This window comes from Diabrotica virgifera, chromosome 8 (assembly GCF_917563875.1).
Source record: "Diabrotica virgifera virgifera chromosome 8, PGI_DIABVI_V3a".
Classification (NCBI taxonomy): Eukaryota; Metazoa; Arthropoda; class Insecta; order Coleoptera; family Chrysomelidae; genus Diabrotica; species Diabrotica virgifera.
In genome coordinates, this window is record NC_065450.1 from 119762676 (window position 1) to 119775107 (window position 12432).

A 12432-nucleotide genomic window follows, 5' to 3' on the forward strand; every position below is an offset into this window, starting at 1 on the left:
ATTAGCCATGTGGTAATAAATTAATCATTTTCATAAATTTATACATATGGCCTACGCGTCATATGGCCCAATATTTTTGTCCGACAAAATTGTTTTCGCTGTTTATATGATAAAAACCATTGATTAAAATGAAATGACCAATGTGGTTATAAATTTTTTTTCTTGCATAAAATTGATAACTTCGTGACAGCTTAACAGACAAACGCTCCACTACCATAATGCGCCAAGCTCCAAATTTGTCCGACTCCACCCAAATAACAAGTACAAAAAGTTTCGACGGTGTGGTCATTAATAATAATTTTATATGTGGGCCCAAGGACTAAGAGGGCGCCAGGGCATCAACTGCACACGGGCGCTACATGGGCTAGAGCCGCCTCTGATCGTATTGCATAGGAATGCTATGAGAAGTTTCATAATGTTTAATAAAGTCCTTTTTAAAAGTTGCATGATAATTACACAGAGAACATTTATGATGAAATGTTTTAGTTTCTGCAGAAACTGATACATTTGTGTGCACTTTTTTGACATGAAAGTTTAAACTTACTTATATCTAAATTAAAGGGGCAATTGCATCCAATTTGTCGGGATGCGAACTTTTTACATGTCTTTTTAAATCATGTTTATGTTTATACACTTTTTCGCATTTCACGCACTTATTAATTCTTTCCACACCTAACATTTTCGATGTCAAGAAAATGAAATACATACTCAAAAGCAAACACAAACACACAACTGTAAACAGTAGAAATGATTGAATCGGAAAATTGATCTAACAGCTTCACTGTTCAATTGGTAATTATACAAAGAGTCTACATTCTACCACATCCAATAATATTTTAATATTAAATATCATGTAACCGCAGTAAATATCGGTTTTTATTATCACTAACTAGTCTTTTCAGCGTTTTAAATAACTCAAATTTCGTCGATGTTTATATAGGCAACCCAAATTACACGCCGCTACCCCTCGGGTCAAGATTTAGACAGAATAATCTTACTCGGACCGAAGAGTGACTGTCCTTGAAAATTTTTCAAATAAAGAACAGAGCTCCTGTTAGATATAAAATTTTTAATGGACTGCGCGTACGTGCTAAGGTTATTGCAACTTTAATAATTATTTTCAGTGCAAAAAAAAGCCTGATCAATGTTCAATATAGGTGATCATTGGTCAGCGCTTTATTTCCTATCGAATACAGTCATTCGTTTTAAAGATTTCGATCAATGAGGTGCCAACATCTTTTTTTTCGTCCTTGAATTTTCAACCCTTAATAAAAAATAAACTACAGGTGATCAAAATCTGAAACCTAGTGATCATTGCTGTACAAACCGTGAGCAAAAGAATGGTATAATTATTTTTACGAAATTCGATCAATGAGGTGCTAACATCTCATAACCAATACGAACCTTACGAACTGTCAACACGACAGTTGTCACTGTCAGTGTTGACAGTTGACACTGTCAGTGGTGACAGTTTGTTGATAAACACATACAAAACAAACAAATAAACGTAAACTAAACATCACTACTCTAAACTATAACCTATCTATAATTATTTATTATGTGTTCAAGTGTTTACTGCTTTTATTATCATGAATATTGATAATATTGTATTAAAAATGCATTTCTGATTAATATGAGCTTTTATCTGAAACCGCCTAGAGGAATTGTTAATCTACATACCTTGGAAGCATGTGTAAAAGAAAGACTTACATGTTACAAGTTTCTAAACAAGCAAAGTTTAGAAGTAACTCATTTTCAATATTTAGTAGAAGATAGTTCCTTAGATCGAACAGGTCATTTCATTTTAAGATTAATTGCTTGTTGCAATAAGAAATTTAAGTATGATTTTATAGAAAATGAGGTAAAACTTTTCGAAACACGACTATGTTCTTATGATATACAAGATTTAAAACTTTGCCTCAAAAGGTTACTTAAACATACAAGAGAAACTCTAAACATAGCTACCAATAAAACTTTATTGCATTTACTTGCAGCTTTAACAAGAATACTGTTATTTATGCTAAGGAATGCTTATTTAAACCACATATTTAATGACTGTGAAGGTTGTAGCCTTTTTACAATTGAAGGTATGTATGCACACTATCATTATCATTAGGTACTCTTTTTATCTAAGTATACTTATATCAAAACATACTGGCAGGTTATGTAGAACTGTAGTTTTTCTTTTCAATTCGTAAATCATAACACATGATGTTATATTCTGTTTATTTCTTGGTTCCTTGTCATCCATCTTTTGTTTCTTGTGTATGTCTGTAGAAATATATTCCTCTTTCAAAAGTATTATTTTGTAAGTATTTAATCAGTTTTTTAATATCTTCTCAGGATCGTGTATCACTCCATCTATCCACCTATCATACCTAAAATTTCTTTTCATCATCATCATGGGCTCTACCTTGCTCATTCCTTCCTAACCTTCTCATTGGTTTTGCAATTTTGTACTCTTAACATCCATCTTCTAACTTCTACCTGATCCTTAAACTGTGCTTTGGGCCTGCCCTGCCCCTCACTCTATCTGGTCTGTACTTAAACTGCGTTTCGATGGCTCCATCTTGTTCATGCTCTCTAAGTTGTTTAGCCACTGCAGCCTGTTTATTTTGATTGACCTACCAATACTGGGTTCAGTATAAAAGGCAGTAAAGCTCAAAATTATAGCACCTACACCATTATCTGTCTTCCTGCACACCTTTATAAATATGTCTGAGGATTTTACATGTAAATAGCCTAAACATTCCTCATTGCTTTTTGTCATTGTTTACATTTCTGACATGTAAGTGATGATGGGCTTGATACGAGTTCTGTGTCAAGATTTTTTCGTTATATTTGTGACTATGTTTGATGTTAAAAGTGTCTTTAATCCATAATATGCTCTATTTGCTGGATATATATTATGTTTGTTAATTTTGGCAGTTACAATATTACTTTGGTTGATTTTTGAGCCTATATACAGAGTGAGTCTGTAATTTGGAATAAATTCAATAGTTGAAATACTAATTGTTTTTTTGAAAAATACTCAGATCTGTCGATTAGTATTTCAAATCTAAATTTTTTACATACAATAATAATGTATACATTGTGACCCAATTTAGAGATATGTTATGATTGATTTTCTTAAATGGCAACACTGTCATTTTGATAGCTATTTTGATAGAGTGTGTAAAGTTATACATAACTGCTAAATGTCAAATTTTTATTCCCTACCATTTACAAAAAGTTATGTATAATTTGGAATAAATTCAATAGTTCAAATACTAATTGTTTTTTTTTGAAAAATGCTCAGACCTGTCGATTAGTATTTCAAATCGAAATTTTTTACGTACAATAATAATGTATACAGGGTGTTCCAATTTAAAGATATGACGTCATCGTTGATTTTCTTAAATGACAACACTGTCATTTTGATAGCAATTTTGATAGAATGTGTAAAGTTATACATAACTGCAAAATATCAAATTTTTATTCCCTACCATTTACAAGATATGCCATATCTCTAAATTGGGACACCCTGTATACATTATTATTGTATGTAAATTTCGATTTGAAATACTAATCGGTAGGTCTGAGCATTTTTCAAAAAAACAATTAGTATTTTTGAACTAATGAATTTATTCCAAATTACATACATAACTTTGTTATTTTTATTATCTTGTAAAATGGTAGGGAATAAAAATTTGATATTTTGCAGTTATGTATAACTTTACACACTCTATCAAAATAGCTATCAAAATGACAGTGTTGCCATTTAAGAAAATCAATGATGACATCATATCTCTAAATTGGGACACCCTGTATACATTATTTATTTATTTATTTATTTTACGGATATACCATTTTTACAAAAATAGGACGTCAACCTTTACAAATCATAGGTTCAATAGGTTGCGTTAAGAAAACAAACCAAAAATTAACATTAACACATTCGCGGTCATGACTGCATATGAAGTCATTTACTCCATAAGAATACGTGTATCAAATGACAGCGTGTCCGCGAATGTGTTAAACAACATTCAATAAAAGTAGTAGCTTAAGTTATTAAATAATGCTCAAAATCTCTCAACTGATTTCTTAAATGTTGCTATAGATATTCCAAATAACTCTAAACTATTGCTGTGCTCATTGGCAGTTCGTAAAATTCTTGTAATGGGTTCATTTTGACCATAATTTGTAGTGTGGAATGGAATGTTCAAAATCTCAGTGTTATGAGTTCTGCTAGTATTAACATTAAAACTTATTAAATTTAGTAACTCTGGATCTTGAACATATCCATTGATAATCTTCAAAAGATAACATAAATCCGCTTGACACCTTCTATGATGTAGTGGTGAGATATTTACTATTGACAGTATATCCATCATATGTGTATTGCTGTCTAATAAAACCAATCTTGTAAGCACATACCCTCAAGACTTTATTCTGAACTCTCTCGATACTGTAGATGTCACTGTTATATGAAGGAGACCAAATGAGAGAACCATACTCTAAAACTGATCGGACTAAACTAAAGTATAACATTTTTAAAGTTTGTACTGAAAACTGATTACAGTTTCTTAGAATAAATCCCAACATTTTTAAAGCTTTAGCTGAAGTTTCGTTAATGTGATATTTAAAAGTTAATTTAGAATCAAAATTTATACCTAAATCGTTAATATTATGACGTGCCTCTAATGGTACATTATTTATACAATAATCATAATTTACAAACTCTCTTGATCTTCCAAAAGTAATTTTAAAACATTTTTTTATATTCAAGTATAGCATGTTTACCTCACACCAACTAGCTAAGCTTTTAATATTATTCTGTAACAAAGAGGCATCAACTAGGTTATTTACTAATCGAAATATTTTAAGGTCATCAGCAAACATTAGAAATTTACTACTTTTAATCACTGAGGATATATCATTAACAAATATATTAAATAAGAGAGGCCCAATATGAGACCCCTCAGGAACTCCTGAGGTTACAGATATTTGGACGGCGTTATGCATAACTCGACCAAGCGCCAAAACATAGTTTTGAGATAAATGGCTTCAAAGTTTTTCGTTTCTTGGTTGCTTAATGGTCGCTTAATGGTAAGTGGATTAATGTCGCTTGCTTTAATTTTGTTTTTCTTAGTAACCGGTAACGTGACAATAACAGGGATTTTTTCCAAGATAGTTTTAGCTATGTGTCACCAGAATCCGCTGTTATCTTGATATTAAAGAAATGGCGCTTGGTCGAGTTATGCATAACGCCGTCCATTTGTTGAGATAAACAATTTCCATATTTAACATACTGACATCTACCAGATATATAACTACCTATCTACTCAATTATTTTACCACCAATTCCATAGCCTTTTAATTTAGCAATAAGCAGATCATGGTTAACTCTATCGAAGGCTTTAGAGAAGTCTGTGTAGATAGCGTCAACCTGACCCTTCTGTTCAACTGAATTAGCAATGAAATTAATATACAATATTAAGTTCGTACATGTAGACTTACCTTTAGAAAAGCCATGTTGTCTAACATCAATTATATCTTTAGAATTCCATGTCAAAAAGTTATTTACAAGGCACTCAAAAAGTTTGGGTAATACAGATTGGTTACAAACCGCTCGATAATTTTCAACATCATTTTTATTACCAGACTTAAAAATTGGTGTTAAATAACTAGTTTTCCAAAAATCAGAAAAGATGCCAGTACTCAATGAGGAATTAAATAAGTAGCAGATAGGTTTTACGAGAGTAAAAATGCATTGCTTGAGAACATAAGCTGGCAAACAATCTGGTCCAAGCGATAATTTCCAAGGCATCTTTAAAACACTATCAATTATGTCTGAGAGCTCAATACTATAATTATTCACATTTACACTCTGCTGATAGTTAAAAATTGGGATCTGATTAACTTTAGAGTTAGAATATGTAGTTGAGAAAAACTTACTTAATAAATTAACTACGCCTTGAGCATTATCACCTGTACTATCACCGTAGAACATATTAGACGGCAGATTATAACTTATACGTTTATTATTGATATACTTCCAAAAATGTCGAGGATTAGATAGAATCCCATTCTCAATATTATTCAAATAGTTACTATAACATTGAGAGGAGACTTGTTTACATTCATTTCTTAACTGAGACAATCTTAAATAATCATCCCTTCTACCAAATAATTTGTACTGCTTATGTATTTTCTTTTTTAAATATATCAACTTCCTTAATTTACCATTAAACCAAATCGGAAACGAACTTGTTTTAAATTTTTTGATCGGAACAAATAAGTCAAAACCGGTATACATAAAATCATAAAATACTGCTAAGCTGTAATTCACATCATCTGATAAAAGTAAGTCCCAATTAATACTTGCGAAGTAATCATTTAATCCGACATAATTTGCATTTTTAAAATCATAATAAAATTCCTCGTAGTTCAGTTGTTGATAATGCTTTTCAAAACCAGTTAATTCTACAACTATAGGCGAATGATGGATACTATATTATCAAATAGCGAATCAAGTGGAATAACTACATCAACATTGTTTAAATTTGTAAATACTAAATCTAGAAAGCCATTACGACTGTTAGGTATAGTGTTTATTTGAAACATGTTAAAATAACCAAAAGAATTTGCCAAATACACAGCAGGAGAGTCATCAGGACATTCAACATTTAATCCAAAGTTGTCATTACTCCAGGAAGCATTTGGTAAATTATAATCACCACACAGTACCAAGTTTCCACACTTCTCCATAACATATTCAACTGAACTGCAATGTAACATGTATACATTTAGGTCGGATGCAGGAGGGATATAAACTCCACCCATAACTATGCACTTATTATTAATTTTCAGTGATACAAAAATTTGTTCTACTTCACAATCAGGGATTATCACTTTCTGCGCACTTATGTCATTTTTAACAGCAAATCAACACACCTCCACCCCTAGTTTTTCCTGTAGAAGCAGGATTGCGATCATTTCTAAACACATTATAACCAATAAGTCCTAATTCTGCATCGCTATAATCACAAGTTAACCAAGTTTCCACCAAAATGATTATATGATAATTACATTGAGCTATGGCAATTTCCAGAGACTTTAGTTTAGTTCTTAATCCACCAACATTTCGATAATAAATTAATAAAGGAGGTGAGCTTATATGTTTCGTTGTGTCTAGTTTTTTGTGTGGAATTATCATTTTTGCAAATTTCAGGTATACCTTTAACATATCGTATAAATAAATCTTTCTCACCTTGTTCTTGGCGTTTTTTGAGGTCCTCTTTAACTTTATTGAGTTTGTTGAGATGCTGGGGAGTTAGATTAGAATTTATAAATATCTTTTTTGCTTTGACAACGTGAATCTTATTTTTTAAAATATTCATTACATGAAACGAATTTGTTAGTACAATTTTTAGGGAACGAGCACCATTTTTGTTTTTCTTACCAAATCTAACAGCTTTGACAACTTTAATATCCTCTTGAGTAATATCCTTGAAAATTAAGGTCACAGTAGCCAAATCATCAGAAGCAGCATTTCTTCTATCCACAGATTCACCTAGATTATGAATGATTAAGTTGTTCATTCTCTTTTGTCTTTCAAATACCTCACAACCTCATTCTGCAGTTTTTCAATTAATTTGAATAGTTTTGGAACAAGTTTCATTCCAGATTTACATTCTTGGCACAAAAACTGCAGAACACGATTCTTCTTTAACTCCATAACCCTAATTTCTGATGAACACAGACCAGAACAATAAGTATCTTTGTGAACTGGGCGGTCACAGCTATCACAATAAAGCATTTCTTCTTCAGTACCATCTTTCTTGCATTCCATACACTTCATTTTCTAAATTAAAATTTAAGAACCGGTCCTGTACACTAACATTATTATTGAATGTAAAAAAATTTCAATGTGAAATACTAATTGAGAGGTCTGAGCATTTTTCAAAAAAACAATTAGTATTTGAACTATTGAATTTATTCCAAATTACAGACTCACTCTGTTATACACTCCCTTAAGCGTTGGTTTCCTCGAAAGTGGTGCCGACAAACTGCGACCATAACACTGCGATGAATGACGTCATAAAAAACTGTACCATGCAAAATAATAGCGGTGGTTTCCAAGGATGCGTTAGAAGCCACCGCTTGCTGAGTTTGCACATTCCATTGCCGCAGTGAAGAACCTTGAATTTGTCACCGTAATCTGACGTAATTCATCGCAGTGCTACGGTCGCAGTTTGTCGGTGCCGCTTTCGAGGAAACCAGCGCTTTACTCGTTTGAAAGTATGTATATGTTCCAACCTGTAGATCCTTGGATTTTGTTACTAGTACAATCATTCAAGCTTAAAATGGATCCAAACCTCACAATTCTAATTGCCTTTTCGATCTTCTTGACTCTTCAAACCTGACTTGGTCGCAAAGTATACTTTTTATTTTTAAAGGTTGAAAACTACCCCTTACTCTACTCTAATAAATTGAAAACTAATGAATTTATTTATTTATTTATTTAAAACACGGGATAACCCCATTAACAGTTAAATTACAATACAACATCAGTTAGGTAATAATTAAAGCGTAGGTAAATTAAAGCGGTAATGGGCTATAATTATGTATGTTCAAATATGTTAAATGTTGATTGTTTTCAATCATGACTTGATATATTTTGATATTTTACAGCTCACCAACCCTTAAAAACAACCCCTCATACCAAGATTATTTAAAAAATATGATCAAGAAACATGAAATTTTTTTATTTTGGATCGGAATAGGAGAATTTTTTTCCTTAAGTACAATAAATCTGACACTTAATTTTTTTAATAATGCAACCACCAAAACCACCCCTAAGAATGAAACTTAGGAAAAAATTGAAAACTAATAAATGGAAGCAGTTATAGACATCAATATGTTTAAACATGTTAATTTTGCTGTTTTTTTACAATGTAACTACCCAAAACTACCCCTCATACAGTTATTTAAAAAATGGCTGAGATTATGAAATCATTTTATTTTCGATCTTAAACAGAAAAAATATATTATTTAAATATAAAAACCTGATACATATAAGTTTTTAATTTGATTCAACCCCTAAAAACTACCCCTTATCATAAAAACTAGGGAAAAAATCTTTTTGAAAGCTTGAAGTAATGGAATTCGTTAAGAAAATGAAAATTAATTGTTACATATGATATAATGATAATATACGGATTTATAAAATTTGTATCCAATAAAAATATACATTTGAGGGAAATTAAACTTTTTAAACTTCACATTTTGATGATAATGAAAAATTGATGAAAACTAAGTACATATAAAATTAATATGATTTTTAAAGTATATGTCAATAATTTAACTTCAACTTCCAAATTCGTCTATTTCTTCTGCATCAACTTCCTTTTCTTCTTGGTCGACAGGAGGACAATTTTGGCAGCTATCACCAGAACAAGAACCGCAAGATTGATTGCAATATAATCCAAGTTTGCGACACCCACAAGTTGAGCCACATCCTTTTTTGCAATTGGAAAATATCATTTTAAGTAGTTCTTCTGGTACAGAAATATCCTTCATTTTGTTTGGTACCAAGATGCCCACTTTTGTTCATCCCCAATCAGCAAAATTGAGAGTTTTGTTGCCCGATATGTAAATACAAAGCAGACACTGCATGTATAAAAGAATAAATACTCAAAATAACATCAAAATTTAGACGCTCCGTAATTTTCTAACATTATCTCTAGAAAAATGTATTTGGTTTTTTAACAATAACTCTTCTTCCCTTTAAGCTTTTTGCATTCACTGTCACATCATTTTGTAGAGAATTTCATTAGCTATACGAGAATGAGAATTGCAATCTTTCTAAACCCGTTTGTTCAGAGAATTTTAATGTTATGTATGTATACACCGTTCTTAGGCGTCAACGCCCTTCGGTAGGGATCTATGGAGGAGTATCACCAAGCCGGAAGCCCTTATCCCTTCCCGTACCGCTCCTCCATAGGTCGATCAGACGCCAGTTTATTCCAGACCAAGCCGTAGACTCTATTGAGTTTTATACTACGGCGTTGGCCTTTTATAAATTTCATGACCTAGCTGAGGCTCGAACCAGCGACCGCAAATCGCAAATCCACTAAACTTGTCGATCGACTGAGCCCCAGCTAACTGGACCGTCAAGACCGACTTGACCGAGAATTTTAATGTTAAAGGGCTAAAAAGACGCTCCATTTGCATTGAAATCAATACTTTAAACGTTTATATCTCGCTTAATTTTTAAACTACGTGAGTTATAAAGAAAGCAAAATGTTCAGTAAAAAAGCTAAATTTTTGGTCACAACACTTTTTTCCATAAATCCAATAGTGTTTGAGATATTTTGAAAAAATAACGTATTTTTTGAAAAATCGAAAAAAAAAAAAATTTACTTAAAACAAGTTTTTTCAAAATGTAATTATTCTAAATAATTCAAACTTTTGGAACGTGTTGTCGGAATATAAATTAAGTTAATTTTACATGGGCTACGATTAATATTAATTTTGCCGCACATGGCATACATTTTACTGTCATTTTTTCTTTTATAAATTCGAGGTATTTGATTAATTTTCGTCATAACTTGCTTAACTTTCATGCTAGAGGCTTTTATCAAAGCCTATTTTGAAGGTCTAAAAAAGTACTTTAAAAATGTTTATTAACATTTTCTATGAAAAATAATAATTTTTCCGGTATTTGAGCTCGAATCTTTGCATACATTTTATGAAAAACAAAAATTTTTTTTTCAATGGCTCAAAGTTGCTTAACATTATCTAAAAAATTTATCAAAACTGACTAGTTTCTTTGTTTTTTTTATAAGCTTCAATTTTAATAAGGATGATTTTTTCCTGAAAATGCGTTGTTTTCGAGTTATTCGCGAATAACTATTGAAAAACGTGTTTTTTTGGAATCTTCAAGCGCGAATAACTCAGAAATTATGAAGTTAAGTAAAAAAATTATTTTACATTTTCTTCATAAAATTCAATAATTCTCTATCGATTTCCGGTGTCATTTTGAAATTTTAAATTTCCACCCCGAGAAAGGGTGGCATTCAACCCCGGGGTGGAAGCATGCATTGGCACCAAGTCAGGTTTGTTATTTGCATAATTGTTGAGCTACTGTAAAAATTTCAAACAAATCCATGAAGGCCTTTAGACTTGCGAGGTGAACTGCTTGAATGAATGTACTATACTTAAGTAGCCCCATTCTTTTTGCTGCTACTTTCGATGCAGTGAATGATTCAACCTGGTCCTCCTTTCTTCTTGCACTGATGTCAATGTTGAAAATTTCTTTCACCATTTCATATTCAGTCTTCCTCTTGTGCTTTGTCCAGGAACTTGACATTAAATAATCTAACCTATACTCTAACTATAATATCACTATAATAATAGGTAAATATTGTTATCACAAATATTGTTATCACTATATAGGTAACAATAGGTGCCATAAATTTTTGTCTTCAATCTTAATATAAATAGTCATTATCTCATCATCATTCTCTTTGCTTTATCTAATCACTGTGTTGGACGATCATAATTTTAACACTATTATAGTCAACGAATCCTAGAACCACCTGAATCCATGCTCTCCCCTTTTGGAGGCAATTGGTTTTAGACCTTCTTTTAAATGCATTCTAATTTAATTTTTTTTGTCACTCGTTCATTTAAGGATTCTTATTTCTGCAATATTCATTTTTTGTTCATCTTTTATTTTTGACTTCACACCTCGTAGACCCTTTTGACCTCGTAGAACCAGAGTTATAGCCAATGAAAAATAGGTTCATATTCGCCAAATTTCAAATAGGCTATTTCAACGTGAAATATCCAAAAAATAAAGTACTTTTTGGGAAAACCTATTATAACTTTTTTAAAGTGTTTAAAAAAAGCTTTATTTCTGTTTTTATAAAAAGTTTCTCGCATCAAATTTAAGCAAGTTACGCTCAAAATAAAGTTGTTCCCTTTTGTTTTGGCAAAAGAAATCGGGAAGATCACCCCCTAATTGGCAACCTAAATGAAATTAATCGTTACCGCTCCACAAATTATTTAACTTAAGTTCTGTTTATATGATATGTAAGTTTCAATGACTCAAAGTGCTTATTTTTGAAAAAAATTGGTTTTAAAATAAAATTTTTAAAATTTTTAATTTTGAAAAATATGTTTTTTTTTTCAAAATAACTTAAAAATTGTTAGATACCAAAAATTTCAAAAAACAGAAAAGTCAGTATTACTTTTCTGAATATCTTGTATTTTTTGTTTTTCTGTAAGACAAAAATTGATTAAGATTTGGTGTTTCTAAATTTACATACACTCGTGATCAGTGACTTGTTCAAGCCCTTTTAACTACAGCTCTTGCAAAAATAAGGACTTTGAACCGATGAAACTTACAGATCATATAAACAATACATACACGAGTAAAGAAAC

General features: G+C 31.2%; 1 protein-coding gene across 1 annotated transcript in view; it reads left to right on the forward strand.

Moving 5' to 3' along the window:
- The first annotated feature begins 1458 nt into the window (after nt 1-1458).
- The window catches only part of LOC126890743 (uncharacterized), a 48730-nt gene continuing 37756 nt past the window's right edge, over nt 1459-12432 (forward strand). Inside the window, exon 1 of the mRNA XM_050659913.1 lies at nt 1459-2087. Coding sequence (XP_050515870.1) covers nt 1634-2087 — 454 coding nt within the window. The 5' untranslated portion in view covers nt 1459-1633. The remainder of the gene's footprint in view (nt 2088-12432) is intronic.